The following is a 20,939-nucleotide window of genomic DNA, read 5'->3' on the forward strand; positions in this document are numbered from 1 at the left end:
CTAAGTAAGTCTCTCTCAGTTTACATGTATGTGTTTAATAGGAGAGAGAGAGAGAGAGAGAGAGAGAGAGAGAGAGAGAGAGAGAGAGAGAGAGAGAGAGAGAGAGAGAGAGAGAGAGAGAGAGAGAGCACATGGGCATACATTGATATGAGTAAAAGAGGGGTTTTTTGGGGGGGGCATTGACTAGATCTTTTCAGGGGCCCAGCCATTTCTATGGGTGGGCCTGGGCCAGTCAGGTGTTTTGGAAAATGTTTTTTTGGGGGGAACACTTGAGCCCGAATGGTGACAGAAGAATTGTGTGTGTGTGTGTGTGTGTGTGTGTGCGAGTAAAGTTAAAGTGTTTAATTTCGCAAACGGTAGTTATCCGTTACATTTATGGGTTTCAAACAATGACCACTTGTAAGCTTTGTCTTTATGGATATGGGAATGTTATTACCACGTCTCCCACCCGTCGCTCTGCTGGATAATCCGCCAGCTACTTTGCTCTGAGGTACAGAACAGGGCAGGGAATCACACGAGGCACGTTCCCTTGAGGAAACTGTGGGAAAAGGCGCAAACACAGCCAAGCGGTGCAACACCACGGCAAGTCAAGGCCACAGCCCCGCTATCTTCCTCTCAGATAGCAGCAGCGCAATAACACCATTGTTCGCCGGTTTTTTTTGCCAAACACTCCGATAGCTGTGCAAGCTTTTCCTCCCGAACGAGAGCGCCACGAGAGTGGGGGAGAGCCTGACAGAACTCGAGTCAGCATAAAATGCGTTGAGGGCTGACAGCGTATTGAGATACGCCCAAGACGAGGTGGAACACAGCTTTTGGTACAGACGTGAGCGCAGTGAGAAAACCCAGAAGAAGAGGAGAGTCGGGTCGTTTGAGTTGAATTACTGAAACGAAGAGAAGAGAAGGTACAACCCCATCCCCTTCATCCTTTTTGAAACCTGCGACAGCCGACCGAGGACTCTCTGACAAAGAAACTAGATTTTCCCAATTTAAAAGGACTCGGTACCTGACGTCTGGATCAATCGGGGGGCTATTTTGCACATTGAAATGCCGATTTTCTGTCACCCGTCCATGCGGTCCTGTATCCTGCTCCTCCTGGTCCCTTTGTGGAGCCTCGGCCTCACACAGGCCTGTCAGGATGACGAGGTACCTCGCCAGGTTGTCCTGGCTTTGTTTGTGGAGCAGGTGATGGAGAGTTTAGGCCTGGAGAAGCCCCCCCTGCCCGGCGTGCAGGGTCCTGATGAGGACAGGGCTCCCCTCGACGCCAGGCAAGGACACAGGAGGTCGACTAGGACCAGCAGAGCAACACAGGCGGAGAACCACCAAGACCAGCAGCTGGGCGACTCACAGATTATCCTCTTCCCCAGTTTTGGTGAGAAGCTCTGGCGTTTGCCTCGCCCCTTTACCAATCTGTATTCTATCAGCAACCTTGTGTACATTTCATTTTCAGATCATCCTGGCAGCTTCGAAACAAAAGTTTATCCCCCCCACCCCCCCTCCTCATCCTCCTTAACATTGTGTGTCTGTGCTGCTTAGCACGCTGGATTTTTCAATAAATCTTAAATTATATACTTTCAATCTGAATCAAAATAGTCTTGAAAAACCACATAAATTCCACAACTAACCGAAATGGGAACAAGGTCTGCGTGCAAACATGTGCAGCTGTCGAGCCTACGGGCAATGGCAGTCCAGAATAGAAACAATCTTTTTCCAAGGAGACTTACTAAGTAATGCGGCAGCCAGTTTGAGGCAGACTGGATATGCTAACGAATCATACAATTACATTATACTAATAAATACAAATAGATTGTACTTACATGCAAGTTATAATACTAGTCATTCTATATACTAATACGCTAATAATACGCTAATATAGGCCTATATTTACATAATTTGCATAATTTAATATACTGTTAAATTATGTAAATTGTTTACTCATACTATTCTACTTCATATATATACACACATATATATATAAATATATAAATATATAATTTCTTTAATACTTTTTCATATTAATTTAAATGTACTCATACTACATAACAGCTTAAGTTGTTCGCTGTCTTCATTCTGCACCCTCACACGTGTCAGCACGAAGCTGTTAAGGCATCTCTTGGATCTAAATGGTAAAGATGCCTCACTCTTCACCCCGATAGACGAATATCTCAAAGTGAGGACCAGTCAAGTTAACCTACACCAGACCGGACAGACGAGGAGGTACAGTAAAGCATCAAGAGCACACGGGTCCTCCTTCTAACCAGTCACCACACCGGCCGGCCCCACTGGGGAGAGCACGTTAAGCCAAAGAGGACCGTCTAATGTGCAAGATCACCCGCTTCAGGACCCTAGTCAGTCGACGATAGTGGCATGTGAGGGGGCTTATGCAACCTGACCTTTGACCTACTATAGCTGTAGTAGGTTGACCTACTACTGTAGCTATAGCTGTAGTCGATCAAAGTACAAATTTGTACAAATTTGAGTGTACAATAAAGTATAAAATAAAGTATCATATTGTACACTAAAATGTGTATGTTCGTTGAAGGAGCGCCAAATACGAGGTATTTCTGACTGAAATACATCATATGGTCGTGAATACGGGCTTATTTCATTCCCAAGGTAACTGAGTACCACACTTTTAGGACATTTTGGGGTGAACAAAGGGAGTGTGGGAGGTGTTCAGGTGCATGGAATGACCCCCTTGGCTACACCCATAGACAGGGTGTCGTGTTGAGATGCATCCTTACTAGTGGAGGCCCTAGCTAACCTCCACTGTGCCCTTTGCTGTCTCGTTTATCTCAGGTGACTCGTCCTGCAGCGGGTCCGGTCCAGCCACCAGCAGACACTTCACCTACTACTTCCAGCCGTCTCTGGACCGGCGGGAGGCCTCGGTCACCTCGGCCGACTTCTGGTTCTTCGTGGGGGAGGCCGTCTCGGTGAACTCCACCGCCCCGGTGTTCCTCCTCACATTGGCGCAGGGATTCGTTCAGGCGGCGGAGGCTCCGGCGCGTGTGAGCTCGGACGGCTGGGGGACGTACCGTCTGGCGCGGGAACTCCGGGCGAGTTTGCCCGACGGATCTTTCACGCTCCAGGTCCGCTGCCCGGCCTGCCGGTGCGGCGGCGAGGCGGACCAGACCCCTTTCTTCCACATCCGGACGCGGCGGCGGCGACGACGCGCGGACTCGGAGCGGTCGCCGCGCGACGCCGCCGCCCTCCGCTGGTCGCCCTCTGTCTTGGAGCTGCTGCAGCGCCCCCCGCAGGAGAGAGTGGAGTACGGCGACTGTCGGCGGGAGGAGATCGACATCAGCTTCGAGGAGCTGGGCTGGGAGAACTGGATCGTCCACCCCAAGGTGCTGACCTTCCGGTACTGCCACGGGAACTGCTCGGCCCCGGACCGCACGGCGGCCGTGCTGGGCATCAGGCAGTGCTGCGCCCCGGTGCCCGGCAGCATGAAGTCCCTGAGGGTCACCACCACCTCCGACGGAGGGTACTCCTTTAAATACGAGACACTGCCCAACATCATCCCGGAGGAGTGTACCTGCATCTGAGCGTCCTTATGACCACACCATCATTGGCCTTTACACTGTGTAACCAGCTGTTTAGCAGCTGGAGCCCATACAAAACTCTGTAGAGCATCTGCATTTCTGTCATTTTGCTTTGTCAAGCTATATTGAAACCAAGCAGCAGTTACCTTTGGAGCAAAATAAGCTCACGATCCCTCCCTTATCTTGTTTCTGAGCCTACATTAAATGACAAGTTTTAGTGAGCAGGGCTTCTCAGACCTTATTCTATGCTGTAAAATAAGAGATACATTTCCATTACTTGAAATGAAATTAACACGCCTCTCGATGTTGTCTATCAATGAATCATTTCCTATTTTCAGCCTTCGTGGCCTGCAAATGATCACATGGATCGGGCAGCGCATGTCAACATTAAAGATCAATTCAGTCTTTTGTATTTAAATTCTGTCTCCAAACAATTCATGTTAATTGTGGACGTCTCGTAACCGCTTGCCCCCCTTTGCTGCGACCCACTTGCGTGCGCGAGCCGTAGTCTCTGTTGCCATGACAGGTCAAAGGTCAATTTGCATAAGGCGTCCTCTACTGAACATGTGTAATTTGTCCTTTCTGTGCGTAGATTGCGACTCACGGTGCTCGATTCAATTCATTTGAAAACTGTCATTGCTGTTTCTTACCTATAGATGGCGGTGTAGTATTAAACTTAACTCTCTCGAGTTTTCATAGCGGCACAGGGTGATGTTTTCACCGTAGCTCTGACGTACTTACGGTACGCTGTAAAAGTCAAGTCAATTTGTAGCCAAGTACCACAAATTGCACAAAGCTGCCTCAAGGGGCCTTACAGCAACACAGCATCATGTCCGCAGACCCTCGCATCGGATAAGGAACAACTCCCTAAAACAAAAACAACCCTGTAACCCAACTGCTCGCTCTGCTGAACTCGTCAAGTGGACGCCATGTAGATTTGACATGGATTTCCATCAGTGGAGACTCAGATTAACTCAGCGGCCCATTTCTGTCATTACAGCCGGGACGTCCGCCCGGGTTTGGGGAGGGGCTCCTCAGACACGCTGACGTGACGTCTTCGGCGTCCCCTCGATGCCGTCGAGTTACCGGGGCTCTTTTAAAGCACGGCTCATTCCGCTGGTGAGTTGTCTAATCAATTGTTTAGCTGAAACTGCTGTACTTGGGTCAGAAAGCGGGGGGGGGGGGCTCCGCCACAAGTCTCCATTGGAATTTGCTGCAGCTGTGAAATAAAGAAGAAAAACCCAGTACCCTTCTTGAGCTGGGTTAATGAAGGGTTACACTAGCTCGGGCTAAACTCATCTGCTTGGGTTGATACGCTCTCAACGGGAAGGGCCATAGCTTGTTTATTTGTAATTACTGAGACCTGAGTTTTATAACTCAAAAGATTCAGGGAAATCAGTTTCCTGAGCTAATTTGAGCATTTTTGGGGGGGGGGTTACAGTTAAATGAAATTAAGGAAATTACCAAAGTGCGCCACGTCAGAAAGCATCCCCATACACAACTCAAGTGAACACCCACAAATAGTTATGAAGTTACCCCCCCCGGCTGCCACGTGTGGGGTAATATTTGCACGAGCTGTGATAAAACATTTAATGAGTTCTGCCCAAGTCTCGAGGACGACCGAGGATCACGCACATTTCATCACACCGCGTGCGTGCAGCATTTGGGCTGCGTCACCGTCACGGACACGCGCTGGTGGTCCGGAAGAGAAAAGGGGGATTCTGAGAAACTCCCAAACAAAGCAAATGGGAAGCTTTTGTCCATTCGCTAAGAACAAACAAACCTTTACATGTGCTTACTTGCTGAACCCAACTCGCCCCCTCCTCGTCTGTTTGAGGGTCTCGGTAGCCCAGTGAGACCTACAGTAACTGATCAGTTCGTCACGGGGGGGGGGGTGCCATTTAGGGGCTAGAAAAAAAAACCCCACACAGAAACTGTTCAAATATATTTTATTTTCTCAGAAGTCAAAAAATATGTAAAGTTACAAAAAAAAAAAAACTACAAAATTTTTTTTGACAAAAACACTACAAAACTAACATTAAGCAGTACCGTATCCAAAATGGAGAGGTGGACCTCGCATTATACACAACAGGAGGGGTGTGAAGCACATCTTTGAATTACAGCATCAAATAAGCCGAAGACAATTTCATTCGTCTGCCAAATAATGCAAAAGTTGTTACTTGAAGACCGGCTGGCTTCGAGGAAACACTGATAGTTAAAAGATTCAAATGAAATCTGGTAGGACCCCCCTCCCTCCCCCGTACCAAGTAAAACATCCCTAAAGTTGATATGATCCGTGTGAAAAGTGAGCAGAGATGAGTCAGGAAATGTAGACAAGGAAAAGTCGGAAGTGATTTTCAGACAGCTTCAGGATTACTGGGAGACTCCATCCCGACCCCGTCTGTATGCACACAGGACAACCCCCCCCCCCCGTTCTACACAAGGCATTTTAAAGAAGGGGTAGCAGGGGCAGCGAAAAGGAAAGGAAAAAAAGCACGTGATCCCAATGAGAAGTCACATTTGAGACACAAACGCCAGACTGGACCAGCCGAGAGGAATCAAGACCCACGGGGCAGAAATCTGCCCTTGCAGCTGGAAAATAATAAAACCAAATATCCAAGATGTCACGGGCATATTGAGGATGTGGGTTTTTAGGATTAGTGCACATTTGTTTTTTTTGTTTTTTATATATACATATATATATATATATATACCCCCCCTCCCCAAAAAAACACCAAAGTGCAAGTTTTTGCCCCACAATCCCATAATATGACTGGATTTTAAAAAGAGGGGCCAACATTTCCTTAGTGATGAGAAGTGGTTGGTCTCCTCCATGTCATGCATCCATCTGTGCGCCTGCAGTAGGTCACGGGTACCACGGTACTGATGAGAGAGACACGTTGGGTATTTGAAAACATCCTGGTGGCTCAAAAACAGGGAGGGGGAAAGAAAAATCAATTTCTCGGACACACCTTAAAAAAACAGCACGAAGGGACATTTCCAGTCGGTAAAGAATTCAAGCATTTCCAGGTAAACATCTGAGCCAATTTGAGCAAATTAACACGCTTGGGAATTTGGCGGGACATTTCTGATGGAAGAGCCCCCCCCCCCCCCCCTGGCCGACACAAATCCCAAACAGCAAAACAAAAAAGTCTCGTCTACCAAAAAAAGCTTTGGCCACAACAACCTCAGCACAGGACACAAAGACAACATCCAATTGAAATAACCCAAGGCAGCGTTCTTTGCGATTCTTTCCAGGGCCCAACGACAAGCCTCGACATGGCCGACAGGGAAGGCTCGACAACATTTCATGAAGAAAAAAAAAATAAAAGTCTCACTTATAACTGAAGAGGCTCTCGTCAGAGGAAAAACAAGATGGAGTACACTTTGGTCCGTGTTGAAATCTTAGGGTAACCCTTACGCGCGGCCTACGTTGAACAAGGATTACTGCACGGCAACAGTCAAAACCTTGGGCCATACAGGGCGTAGGCTGGGCGTAGGCTGAAGGTGCTGTCAGGGTGTGGGTGGAGGTTGCCGAGTAGAAAAACCAACACCCTTTTTTGTTTGTGAGCCGCTTGGCTCAAGTCTTAGAGAGTAGTGGAAGTTCATCATTCCTGCGATGCGACACAGCCTGCTGTTAATACTGAAAGGCATATTTCTCTCATACGTCACACACACACACACACGCACACTGGTTTCCCCTCAGTGGTCTGACTGCATTCCCATATGTGCGTCCCCCCATATGTTTAGGGCCAGTAGGAATGGGAGGGCAGACATGTGAGGTGGGACCCCTGCTCAGGGATGGACTCCTAGAGGAACGAGATGAGGAGAAGAAAAAGAAAAAAGGCTTAAAAAGCAGCACACCGACACCAGGCGGCCATCAGACTTTTGCTTGGACAGACTTTCAGGGACATACATTACATTTTTCGACGTTCAGAGATTAGACATGTGATTCGGCGTCGGCTGTATGCATCATGGGGAATTTTACAGGATAGCTACGCATCACGATATCTGCTTTGGTGTGCAAAAGAATCACATCAAACCAAAACAAAACAATGCTCCCGTAAAATATTTCAGAGCTCATTGTGTGAAAAACATCTTGTTAACATGCATTTGGGCAGCAGAATTATGTATCAGGATATGACATCATCACAGTTGCATCCTAGTACCACTGAAAGACGATAATGCTGAATTATTCCCAAAGCTCAACAGGAAATTCATATAATATTCCGCCAGTGAAATGTGGAAAAACATTTACGGGACACGGTGCACGTCTGCCATCTGTGAAAACTCTCAAGCGATGTGGGTCCAGTTTCAGGAAACATGTAGAGATAAACCGAAGCCTCACATCACAGTCACTCAGTGCTAAACTAAGGTGCCATGCTGACCGTCTCCATTTAGCCATGGTAGTAGCTGAGACGTCTCACTCGCCCTACTCACACCCGCTTTTGCATGTGCATTAATTAAAACATTTGTTAAATAAACAAAGAGTAACATTAAAAGTTGTTAAGAGGAATCCCCCCCCCCCCACTTACTTCAAGTCTCAGTCCAATTTCGATGACATCAGCCAGAAGATCAGATATTGCCATATAATGGCTGCAAATGCTCGACTCCGGGTCCGATTCCCCACAAAATCTGTTTTAACGAGTTACGGTGCACAGACGGGGGGGGTACAAAGCCACATTTAGAGACATTTCCTCACCGCCGCATAGCTCGCTTCTCCCCCCTCAAAACCAACGCGAGGCGCTACCAGAGGCCGAATGGGGATCTCTGCGGCACCGAAGTCATTCTGCTGTGAAACATTTTGCCCACAGGGGAGCGCAAAGCCAACGGCAAAAAAATACAAAACTCATCATAGGAGCTTTAAAGGGGCAATCTCAAGGACCTTGAGGAGGATGTGCCTGTGGACTGCAAGACCGGGGGATAACAGCACTACCATCACTTGCCCTATCCTTAACCTCCCAACCCCGAGCCTTAAACTCAATGGGGGGTGGGGGGGGGTCTTGCCCTGTGGGGGTGTGTCTTGTACATTACACCCCTCTCTTGCAGTCCGCAGACAAACCTTTGAGGATTTTGGCTGTCATTTCTTCTTGGCCTACACCTCCCAGGAGTGATTTCAGAACTGCTAAGTAGTTTGCTAACCACAGCACCGGCCCAACCGCTGCTGGGCGACGCAACACGCGGCGCTACGTTTGTGTTTCTGCGCGCTACTGCAAATGCTGGGCTTTCACCAGCGGCAGATGCGATGAACCGTAGTCGCCTCACTCGGCGAAAGACTTAACGGACATTCATTCAAGTGAAAATCTTTGAAATTGTTGCTTTATGAGACCAAGCGATGTTACTAAAATGCAGCCATCAAAGATTAATGACGATTTCAAGCGGGTAGTCAGTAACAGATTACATTCAAGCTTCCCAACTCCATTTAGAGAGATGATCTGTACCTTTCTCGCTGCCCTCTCTCCGTTTCTCGTGGGCCAGGTTGAGGCGGTTCTGCTCAGCGGCTGTCTGGACCACCGTGCTGACCTCGGGGCTGCTGCTCCTCAAGGCGCTGTTCCCCTCCTCGGCCCAGGCCAGGCCCAGCTGCTGCTGCTGCTGCTGTAGCGCCAGCTGCTTCTGGACCACCTCTAGCTGCCTCTGCAGCCGCTCCACCTCTGTGGTGGATGACCCCTCGTCCCCGAGGCTCTCCCGCCCCGAGTCCCCCAGCGGCGAGTCCCTCAGTTCCTTCTTGTGTTTCTCGCAGTGACCTTTCTTCAAGGCAGCATGGTAACCCGGAGGGGCTGTGGGCGGGGACCCCACAGACAAAGCGACCTCGCGGTGTGCCAAGGAGGGCCGGTGGCTACGTGAGGCCATGGCCGCCCGCCTCTTGAAAGTGTCGCGGATGCCACCTACACCCAGGTGGAGCACCTCCATCAAAGTGAGGAGCAGGCAGAGGAAAGACACCACGTACATCACCCGCAGGAAGATGGTCTTCTCGGTCGGGCGTGACACAAAGCAGTCCACGATGTGCGGGCAAGGCCAGCGTGTGCAGATGTAGGAGGGCTCCACCTCCAAGCCATAGAGGATGTACTGACCGAAGAGGAAGGCGGTCTCAAAGGCAATGCGCGACAGCAGCTGGCAGGCATAGACTTTCATCAAGCCGTCGCGCAGGATTCGTCGGCGACCGTCATGCCTTATCACTACGTGATGAAAAATAAAAGAGAGCGAGCCATCACCGTTACTTTCTAGAGTACAAAAACAAACCCCGATCTATTTCTTTATTAGGCACACTGGGCCTCATTCATCAATAGTTCTTAAGTACAAATTTGTTCTTAGACACCCATGAGTTTTTTTTTAGCATTTTTTTAGTCTGAGAGCGCCCCCTCTGGTTATCATACACACTTTTGGGACCTGCAGGTGCACTTGACTGATCTGCTGGAGGATTTACTCGTCAATGCCATGCCGAGTAAGTCTATTTTAATTGGCCCTCGCAGCTTTAAAGGTTCGCTGAAAACAGATTAATGATGTAAAACGGGTCTGTGAAAACTACCTATGCTGGGCGTTGCCTGATCTTTCTTCTCTGGTTCGATCTCCTCGGTCATCATGGGGTCGTCTTCTCCGTTTTCCTCGGCAGCCTCGTAGTCCCGAGCCGGATGGCGGCTCACTACGGGCATCCGCTTCTTCCGGCCACGTTTGAGGGGCTGGTACTCGACGTCATCCATGCGGGCGATCCGGTGCATGGCGAAGCCGAGGTACATGATGGTAGGAGTCGTGATCATGATCACCTGGAAAACACATCCATTCAGTTTGTGTGGGCCATGCAAAATGGTACGCTATTGAAAAAGGTACATGTACATTTTAGTACAACTTCAAACCACAACGTTTTTTCCTTGGGTAGGTTTTTTTTAGGACCCCCCCCCTTTTTCTCCTTTGACTAATTACCCTTTTTTCCCAAACCATCCTGGTCGCTGCTCCACCCCGTGCCGAGCCGGGGAGGGCTGCAGACTACCACTTGCCTCCTCCGATACATGTGGAGTCACCAGCCGCTTCTTTTCACCTGACAGTGAAAAGTTTCACCAGGTGGATGTAGCGCGTGGGAGGATCACGCTATTCCCCCTAGCCCCCCCCCCAAACAGGCGCCCCGACCGACCCAGAGGAGGCGCTAGTGCAGTGACCAGGACATATACCAACATCCGGCTTCCCACCCGCAGACGCGGCCAATTGTGTCTGTAGGGACGCCTGACGAAGCTGGAGGTAACAATGGGGATTCGAACTGGCGATCCCCGTGTTGGTAGGCAACGGAATAGACCGCTACCTTACCCGAATGCCCTCCTCAGCTAAGTTTAGGTAGTGTTGAATGTCAAAACTAAAATACTGCCTTAACTTATGAATCTGTAGCTGCATTACATCTTATGGGTTCGTCTCGGAAAACTTGGCTTTATTTTATTTACTAATTGTTCTCTCTCTACATTATGTTTAAAAAAAAGGGATGCAGCTCACCTGAAAGATCCAGAAACGGATGTGCGAGAGGGGCGCAAAGGCGTCGTAGCACACGTTCTCGCACCCGGGCTGTTGCGTGTTGCAGGAAAATTTACTTTGCTCATCGTTGTAGATGGTCTCGCCCCCGACAGCGGTCAACACAATACGAAATATGATGAGCACCGTCAGCCAGATCTTGCCCACAAAGGTGGAGTGGTTGGAGATCTCATCCAGCAGCTGGGTCAGGAAGCTCCAGCTCATAGTGCTCGAACGGCCGGGCAGCTAGATCTGCTCTGGATGGGGAGAAAGACACCGTTTCGGGAATTCAGACCGGAATCACAGAGAGGAAAACTTGACTGGCAACGCACCATCACCGCCCAAGTCACATGCTCGAAATGGACTCGTGTTTGCTCCGCTTGGGTTTCCCCCCCGAACAAGCACCCCGACCTACCAGAGGAGGCGCTAGTGCAGCGACCAGGACACATACCCACACCTGGCTTCCCACCTGCAGACACGGCTAATTGTGTCTGCAGGGACGCCCGACCAAGCCGGAGGTAACACGGGGATTCGAACCGGCGATCCCCGTGTTGGTAGGCAACGGAACACACCGGCACGCCACCGGGACGCCCCGAGTGAATCCTCCAACAAGCAGTGCTGATGGTAGCCTGCAGAATAGTCATCCACGGCCAGCATCAACGACCAGACGCTCGGTACAGCTGGCTTTAACTCATTGTTTGGATCAAATCTTTACTACATACACAAATGTGCAGTTCCTGAAACAGATAATCTGAGGCTCTTTTTTAGGGTACAAAATTAACACCAATAGGAATTAGTCAAGCTGCAAAAACACAAAACGGATATAAAGCCTCAAAACAATGGTTATGCAAATAAAGTTTTCTGTGCACTTTTTCTTGCAACTACGGCGAAGCCGACTGGGTCTTACTTGCAGTGTTCACCGTTTGCCTCCTTGAGTATCCCTCCACAGGGTGCATCAAAGCTCATCACGCAGCCTACCAGCAATGTGAGAGTCATTATGGGAAGGTTGGCCTGTGTTCACCGCCAGCTGCCTTAAGGCACATCTCATATAACTGCAGGTAGGCATCATATGCGGGCCTTCCCCACTTTATGTCCTCTGCTGTAAAATACTCTGGCATCACACCGAAACGTCCAACTTCGATACAATACAGATTAGAAAGGCTGCACAAAGCAGACCGAAATGGGGGGAAAAAAATAATTTTTGAACCCGCGTCTCTGCATCTGTTTTATATCACAGTGATTCCATCCAATTGAAAACTTAATTGTTCAGCATTAACAGTTATTACTTTTATCACCACAATAGCACAGCGGTGTGTTTAGAGAGAGAGAGGGAGATGGGCGATGTGATTGAACTAAATTGGACTAAACTACTTCATCATGGGCAAACGCTGTGCTCGCACTCGGCTCGAGTTGAGCCGGGAACGCACGCGCCGTCAATAACGCAACGCCTATTGCGATTGTGAGTCAACTAAAAACCCGAGGGTTCGAGAACAAAAAGAAAAACGATCTTGTGAAAGCGAAAGCAGTGGGACAGCTGACTCAAACTGCTAACACCCCCCCCCGCCCCGCCCCGCCCCCGATTGAGCTTATAAAATACCATTTCGCACAGTGTAAAAACGTCAGTTCTCAGCAGAGAGACCGAGAGGAAACGGGGCCTCGCTGAGCGGCCACTGGGAGCGGCTGTGTTGGGTTAAGCTGCAAAAGGGACGCGCACAGCTGCAGAGCAACATCTGGTTCAGCCTCCAGCGCGGTCTGCAGGCCTGATCCCGGCGGTCAGACATTATAGCCAACACTCGGGGCTACAAGACGCTGAGCTGCTGATCCCCACTGTTACAACCTGCACACAAGCAAACATCCTGGTTAAAGACTTATTTATTACCGTCATACCCTGGCATGTCCATATTGCCCTTAACCCTCTCCATACAAACACACCAGCTGCCCCTACAGCCGCAGATGAAGGCAAGACGCAACATCTACTATATCCGCATCTCTACAGCCAGGGGCCAGCCTTAGAGAAGGCACGGAGCTGGGATGTGAGTTAACGGAAGATTTAAACAACTGGATTTGTGTTGAATCTTAATGTCAGTGCTGCTCCACAAACAGCGTCAAAGTAGTTCAAAAGAAAAACCACACAAGTAGTCCGCGGTGGTGTAGCGGTCTAAGCATCGGCTTTGTGTCGATGCAGTTGCCCACTGGGGGACCGGGGTTCGCGCCCCGGTCTCGTCAGATCCGACTATGGCCGGACTCGATGAAGCAGCAATATTGGCAGCGCTGTCTTCGGGAGGGGGGCGGAGTCGGCTTGTGTTCGTCACGTGAATGCGTCTCGTGTGTGTGTCGGAAAAAGCAGTGGTGCGGCCTGGAGTCGCCTTGTCACGGAAGTGGCGAGGGGCCTCCTTCCAGACTGCCGCCCGGAGAGACGCAGCTGGCGAACGCGTGCAGCACGAGGGTGGGTGTTTGAATTAAAATAGGGATCGAGTGGCCACTAAATTGGGAGAAATCAGAAATAAATTAAAAAAAAAACACACACACACACTATGTAGTATACACACAAGTGTATATATATATTATATATATATATATATATATATATATATATATATACCAACTTTGGGGACCTAAAATGTACTTTTAAGTACACCGTTATGTTGCTCTTTGGGACTAAACTGGCCCACTTTTGCATTTACACAAGTACAGAGTACTTAAAGTTAACGAAAAGTATGCAGTGTGTACCTTTAGTCAACTCTCAAAAGTAACTATAAGTGTACTCAAAAATGAATTTAATGAGTGTACAGGTCTGAGGATACCATTTTTGGAAGGAGAAAAGGGAAAAAAAGCAAACATGCTTATTTTTAGTTTAAAAGAAGTACACCAAAAGTGCACTTAAGTCAGCTTCTTTTCTATGGGCAGGTATTACTGAGTAAATAAACGCACACGATAAGTACACGTCACATTTCAGGCACAACTGAACACGTTTTAGATCCCGAAATATTCAGATTACTGCCACAGATCTAAATGCCCTGGGTCGAACTCCCAACTTTGGACAACATACCAAGAAAACAAAACAACAAGCTTGTTCAGTCTTGCTGGTCCCCCCCCCCCCTCCATCTCAGGAATATGACAAAGGGAAAAATGGGACCGTCTTGAGCAATACTTAGTCATGCGGTGCCGAATCCCTCCATCTCAGTCTGACTCCTGCTTTTAAGTATTGAGCCGCCGTCCTGCAGAACAAACGGCATGCAGGCCACATCGTCACCGCATCGCCACTACTTCACCTGTGCATTTAAGAGGGCATGTTTTGAGACCCCGCCTGCATCATCCAAGCTCATCCCTGCAGCCTCCTGATCCCTTACGAGTCAGTGTGCAAGTCAACGGCGAAGGCCCTAAAGGTGACCGGGCCTTGGCATGGCATGTCTTAGGGGGTTCACATGAGCCGTCAAAACTCACTCTCAGTCTGGCCTTTCCCTTCCGTCCTCATGGCCTTCTGCGTTATCTACTCTGCCGTGAAGGAGCCTTGGCTTGTAGTACGCCTCGCAGAACAACACGGGTCATCTCGTTTTCCAAAGAGAGCCCGCTCAGGACGGTTCCCATGTCAACCTGGACCGTCCCGTCTGTAGCTCTAACACCACCCCCCTCGTCCCAGGTCATAGGTGGTTCGGCTGCTTCGAGGTAAAAAGTGTAATGAGATATTTCCCCCATTTCCTCCCCGAGCCCCGTTTGTGGGATAACAACACTGCTGTGCAAGACACTATGTACCGACAAGAGTCATTGTGAAAGCATTTAACTACAGAAAAAAAGGACAGAGGTTGGTTCCGTTTCCATAGCGACAACTTAAATGGACACGCAATAGCCTGGTTGGTTACACAATCAAAGTAATAAAATGACACCTCCAAAAAAGAAAAAGGGATGATTAATATGCGAAGGCTCCACACGTGCAAGTCAGCCCAGTGTGTGTGTGTGTGTGTTGGCATGGAAGTGAGGCATGAAGGAGAGCTGAGATTTAGACGACCTCTAAAAAGGAGTTGTGCTGCAGTTCCTGATTAAGTTATCATCCTTTACACAAACTTATCAGCAGCCCCCCCCCCCCCAAGTTGTTTCACCACAGTGTTGAGCAGTCACCATTTTCACCTTGCCAAATCAGAGAAGCATACATCACCAGGGGGACTTGGAAAGATATAATGGACTATGTCCATACACACACACACACTTGACCAGGCATATCTGCACCATAAATGGGGATCCTCCAGGGGCGTCTCTGTCTCTCCCGGTCAGGGTCAGACGTGATGCTGACAATTGCTCGTCTCACAGAGAACAGCCCTTTTCTTCGGACAAGTCTGTGCAAGAGTCTGCAAATGCAAACTAGTCCTGCAACGTCAGTCCTCTGCCTTGCTGACCAGGTCTCCCCAGCTTAAGTGAATGGGGGGGGGGTCTTTGCTTGAGGGGTCACGGCAAGCTGCAAAACGGGATGTGTGTGTGTGTGTGGTGGGTCACAACATGGAGGTGGGGGTGGGGTAGGTGGACTACCCGGACAAAGCAAAGGCAAGTTAACATTCCTGCCTAACCAAAAGCAGAAAGCTGGATTTTTAGGGTTCTTGGAGGCAGGCCGGTGGTGCACGAAACCCTCCAAGTATAACCTACCCCCTTGACAAAAGGACAAAATGCACAAAAGAAAGAAAAAAAAAAACAACCCTCAACAGTCCACAGACACGTTTCAAGCGGAGCGTCTGTAAAGTTAAATACGAGTCTGACTGAAAGGGCACCATTGGCGTCCGTCCCAGGGGACGCGACTTACATTGAAGATACGGGCTTCGGTCCCCGCCGACTAACGAGTCAAAATACCCCTTCTGCGTAAACAGTGGCACGACCAGGACCTGCTGAGGCACAGCCAGAGTTGGGGGCTTGTTGCGGAATAGACGATGAAGCTATTTCATTTTTCCCATGTGGACGGGAGCAGCCCAAAGTAGTAGCAATAGTAGCAGTAGTAGTAGTAGTCTTAGTGGTAGTACTAGTAGCAATAGTAGTAGTGGTGGTAGTACTAGTAGCAATAGTAGTAGTAGTGGTAGTGCTAGTACTAGTAGCAATAGTAGTAGTGGTGATAGTACTAGTAGTGGTAGTAGCAGTAGTACCAGTAGTAGTAGTAGTAGTGGTAGTAGCGGTAGTGGTAGAGAAACGCAACCTTTCGTCGACACTACAGGCGAACGAGCACTAATTAGACGACACATGGCTGGGATTCAAGCGGCACAAGGTGAAAGCGCTAATGAACTTACCTTCTAACTTCAGCTCGCTGGACGGGGGAGGGAAGCAACCCGCTAACGACGCTGTCGGGGGGGGGGGAAGCCAAAACCTCCGAAGAAAAGTTTTGTCGGTGCGAGACAGTTTTGAGTTTTCTGATTTTTCTTTTTTTGTTTTGTTTTTCTTTTTGGCCTACCTTGTTATAAGCTGCCGGTTCTCCTCTGTGGACGCTTTAATTGCTCGACCAGACTTTTCTAATTAGCGCCTGCCTCCCTCACCGGCGTCTCATCACCGCGCAGCCACCGCCAATACCGACGCACCCGGCGCTTTGTTGGAGGCCCATGTGACCCCCCTGCCTGCTGCGCGCGCGCGCGAGCGTTGTGTGTCGGGCTCTCACGAAAAACGCGCACAGAGAGCGAGAGCGAGAGAGAGAGAGAGAGAGAGAGAGAGAGAGAGAGAGAGAGAGAGAGAGAGAGAGAGAGAGAGGAAGAGGGAGAGAGGGAGAGAGAGAGGAAGAGAGAGAGAGAGTACAAAAGAAGAAACCCTGATTCCTGAAGCGTCTCTCCCCTCCTCCCACACCTACACGTAACTCGGCCCCCGTTAAAGGAGGCCCCTGCCCTGAAACCTGAGCTCCACATGTGCCGACTACCGTTTTGCCCCCTTCCTGTAAAATCAATCAGCGCCGCTCGCCAACCTCGCGGTCTCTGGAGTCCTACCTGGCTGACGTCACAGCGCTCTGGTGCGCAGCAGCTGCCTCCTTTATCCAGGCCGAGAAGCGGCGGTCTGTGTGACTCCTGCCGTCCACACTGATTTATTATCCAGGCCGAGAAGCGGCGGTCTGTGTGACTCCTGCCGTCCACACTGATTTATTGTGGCCAGCGACAGCAGCTGACTGTGCGGTGCCCGTGTGTAGCGCCGCTGTGGTGGAGCTCAGAAAACAAAACCGGGGGACCAGTGTGGGAACCCACACCGGTCCAGATGTGTGTATGCTGGGCCAGATGACCACAGCTGTGCCCTAATACAGGATAACACAGCCTACTGGTTCTCCACCGGATGAACTCATTTACCTCCACGAGTGAAACCAACGTGCTTTTATAGACTAGCAGAGTGACAGAGAGATAGATAAAAAATAGTATTGATGATTGATTGAGTGATGATAGATAAAAAGTTAGTTTAGATAGATCTATAGATAGATAGATAGATAGATAGATAGATAGATAGATAGATAGATAGATAGATAGATAGATAGATAGATAGATAGATAGATAGATAGATAGAAAGATATGAAAGATAGATAGATAGATAGATAGATAGATAGATAGATAGATAGATAGATAGATAGATAGATAGATAGATAGATAGATAGATAAAAAGTTAGTTTAGATAAATGGATGGATAGATGAATAAAAAGTTAGTTTAGATGGATGGATGGATAAAAAGTTAGTTTAGATAGATCTATAGATAGATAGATAAATGGATGGATAGATGGATAAAAGGTTTAGATAGACAGATAAAAATTAGTATTGATAGATAGATAGATGAATAAAAAGTTAGTTTAGATGGATGGATGGATAAAAAGTTTAGATAGAGAGATAAAAATTAGTATTGATAGATAGATAGATAGATAGATAGATAGATAGATAGATAGATAGATAGATAGATAGATAGATAGATAGATAGATAGATAGATAGATAGATAGATAGAGAATGTGGAGGAAGTACTGGGCTGTCATGATAATAGCATTTTGAGGCTCTCCCACACCTCCAGCAAACAGAGAGGATCAAAATAAAACAGATGTTAAGCCTATTGTATATCTCCCTCGCTTTCTTCTACAGTCTCCCGTGGGCTCCCCCTGTTCTGTGCCCAAACCTCATCCGACCACATTTAAAGGCCAAAAAACTAATTGGCAACATAAAATCTCAACAAGCTGTGAAACATTTGGGCAGCGACCCATTTCTCTTTTCTTTTACGTTCTGGCGGTGCGCTTTTATTTTACCTTGGATGCAAAACGACACGGCGAGGCTACAGTGCAGCAGACTCGGCCTTCACGTGGGGGTTAATTGGCCACACTGGCCGTACGGCTGAAGAGCTGCAGCCTGTTTTGGTCTGTTTTGCTGACACGTATGTGGGGAGATTTAGGTTGAGCCCCGGGGTCCTTCTGTCTTTGCGGAGAGAGCCCATTGACCTCTGTCGGTACGTAACTCTCCATCGCCGCCGCCGCCGGCCGCCACGTGCCCTCGCGTCAAGTGGCACCTGAGACGTTTTCACTCGCCGTGGTGTGATGGCTGGAAACTGTCCCGCACTGCGTACGTACACGCTGCCCTGATTGACTCGAGATATGTCGTCTGGCTGCGAGACAAAGGACTCAGACATCTGAGTCAACCAGCAAGCCTCGACCCGTCACGGCTGCGGGTGAACGCCGTCATGTTAGCTGCAAGTTTCACCCGAAATGATCCATATCGGCGTTGCAGATGTGCAGGTCTGAGCCCATCAGGGCCACGTTCAACGCCTCGCGCCTCGTCGCTCCCATTCAGGTCAAAGGAACGCGCGGGGCACGGCTCGATTATGATGCACACAAGTCAAGTCGAGTCAAGTCAATTTTATTCGTAAAGCCTAATATCACAAATTACACATCTGCCTCGAGGGGCTCTACGGCAACACAGCATCCCGCCCTTCGACCCTCGCATTGGAGAAAAAGCAATAAATTAAACAAGCAATAAGGACGAAGCCCTGCCACAGAGAGCCCTGACACGGCACGCGTTTCACCGTTGAGTCTGTATTTCAGCAAAACCCTGAGAAAGCCTGCCTGCATGCAGCGCTCCTCGCTGCTCACGCTGCGGCGGCGGCGCGCTGCATGCAGGCAGGACGCGGTCTCACTCGGCTGCTCACTCAACAGGGCTTAAAATAGCGCACCGAGTTTTCCAGACGCCCCCCCCCCGACTGCCGTTTCGTCACTTAAAGCTCTGAAATGTCCACATGTTAAAGCTGATTTTAACTGCAGGTGTGACACGCGGCATTCCTGATCCGCGCGGCTAAAAATAAACCCGCGTCACTGCCGAGCTCGGGATAGTCCAGCGTCTTAAACCCGGACGTCCCGCGGTCTCTCCTGCCCGTTGCCCCCCGTTCTGTCAACGCTGATGCTGCTGTACCGAGTCGATGGCTCCTAAAGTGCAGATTAAGACCGATGACACACGCCTGCTAGACCGGCTGCCGTGCGCACCGCCGCCGCCACGACCGAGGCCTGCAGCCAATAGCTCGTGTGTGTGTGTGTGTGCGTGCGTGCGCGCGCGCGCGCGCGTGTGTGTGTTAGGGGGCGTCACACAGTAGTTAAGAGGTCACGTTTAAATCCCGCGTCGAGGCCTGAACCGGCGGATAAACCATCGGTGATTTGAAGGGAGGCGGCAGAGAGAGGGTGAAAGCGGGTCGTAGATGTCACACGGCCTCCATTTTAACTGACTGCAACCGGCACCGGGGGGCGGGGTGCTTTGAAGGCCGCCGGGGGGGGGGGGCTCGCCTGACACGTGGGTGGAAGTGGAAAGCCAAGCATGTGTAGCGCACATGTGTTGCGCTCGCTGCCGGTTGGGGAAATATTTACTCAATAAAATGAGCTCACATCCCTCTCGTTCAATTGAGCCTAACCGTCAATCCAAACAGGCTTAATAAAGGCCGGTATGTGGAAGGGTGGTCCAGCGGCCAGAGAGGATGTTTTCTCGTTCCTCTTTCTCTTTTTTTTTCTTCACCAAATCGCCACAAGTTTGATCCCCACCAACAGCCAACGTGCAGCCGGCAAGCCGCACATCTCTTTTTTTTTTCTTCCCCTGATGCTTTTCGGCCTCCCGGGCCAAAAACAACTCGTCAGTGAGGCCGGCCGGCCTGCTGGCAGCGGAGAGGCGTGGGTGGTCAGTCAGTATGTAAGTCATGTCGAGCAAGAAGAGGGTGTAGGACATCTGACGTCTGAGGCCAGTCCAGCACAGCGCACTTAAGCAAACCATGAGGTTAATCTGGAATCTATTCATCTTGAGTAAATCTTGCAGTTTTTTTGTTCTTTTTTTTTTGCTACAGGGGAAAGAAAAGCTGTCCCCGGGTGAAAGTGCACCTAAAAACAAGTGGGAATATCCGCTGATGGAAGATCTGGATTGCGAATGTAAAGTTTTTCAACACTTAAAAAAAAACTATATATATTGTAGCGAATTCGGGGGACAACGCATCCACAGGAACTGCCGCGGCCGGGACGCGAACCCGTATCGCCCGCACCGCAGGAGGCATCGCTAACCGCTCGACTAAAGACTCAGACTCGCAGATCAGCGGCCAGTGTGTCTTCTTATCCACGCACGTTACAATATCTTTTACATTTCCCCCCCTTTTCCTCCCCGGCTGTATCCCCGGCCCCACTCTTCCGAGCCGTCCCGGTCGCTGCTCCGGATCATACTACCCCCCCCCCCCCGAATAGGCATCCTGACTGACCAGAGGAGGCGCTAGTGCAGCGACCAGGACACATACCCACATCCGGCGTCCCACCCGCAGACATGGCCAACTGTGTCTGTAGAGACGCCCCACCAAGCCGGAGGTAATGCCTATAAACCATTTGAAGTCCCAGTGACTTCTTTGCCGTGTAGAAGTGATGAAAACAATAACTGGACAGATGCAGAACACAACTTGACACAACACCACTTCCTTCA

General features: G+C 49.5%; 2 protein-coding genes across 2 annotated transcripts; one reads left to right on the forward strand and one right to left on the reverse strand.

The window, feature by feature from the left end:
- Positions 1-1,068: 1,068 nt before the first annotated feature.
- inha (inhibin subunit alpha) lies at positions 1,069-3,542 on the forward strand. Its single transcript, XM_056301071.1, has 2 exons — positions 1,069-1,369; positions 2,797-3,542. Exons 1-2 carry the CDS (start codon positions 1,069-1,071, stop codon positions 3,540-3,542), a joined length of 1,047 nt encoding a protein of 348 aa, XP_056157046.1.
- A 3,753-nt stretch (positions 3,543-7,295) lies between these two features.
- LOC130131575 (gap junction gamma-1 protein-like) lies at positions 7,296-11,255 on the reverse strand. The gene is made up of 4 exons (XM_056301325.1): positions 11,016-11,255; positions 10,066-10,300; positions 8,981-9,715; positions 7,296-7,348 (listed from the first exon to the last, which is right to left on the reverse strand). Exons 1-4 carry the CDS (start codon positions 11,253-11,255, stop codon positions 7,335-7,337), a joined length of 1,224 nt encoding a protein of 407 aa, XP_056157300.1. The 3' UTR covers positions 7,296-7,334.
- Between the last annotated feature and the right edge of the window lie 9,684 nt (positions 11,256-20,939).

This window comes from Lampris incognitus, chromosome 21, assembly GCF_029633865.1.
Source record: "Lampris incognitus isolate fLamInc1 chromosome 21, fLamInc1.hap2, whole genome shotgun sequence".
Classification (NCBI taxonomy): Eukaryota; Metazoa; Chordata; class Actinopteri; order Lampriformes; family Lampridae; genus Lampris; species Lampris incognitus.

Excerpts from the sequence above, each read along its gene's own strand:
- inha (XM_056301071.1), top strand. The coding sequence starts at position 1,069 with ATGCGGTCCTGTATCCTGCTCCTCCTGGTCCCTTTGTGGAGCCTCGGC. Across the intron at positions 1,370-2,796 it reads TATCCTCTTCCCCAGTTTTG|GTGACTCGTCCTGCAGCGGG; the intron begins GTGAGAAGCTCT and ends CGTTTATCTCAG.
- LOC130131575 (XM_056301325.1), bottom strand. The coding sequence starts at position 11,255 with ATGAGCTGGAGCTTCCTGACCCAGCTGCTGGATGAGATCTCCAACCAC. Across the intron at positions 10,301-11,015 it reads TCCGTTTCTGGATCTTTCAG|GTGATCATGATCACGACTCC; the intron begins GTGAGCTGCATC and ends TGTGTTTTCCAG. Across the intron at positions 9,716-10,065 it reads TCAGGCAACGCCCAGCATAG|TGATAAGGCATGACGGTCGC; the intron begins GTAGTTTTCACA and ends TTCATCACGTAG.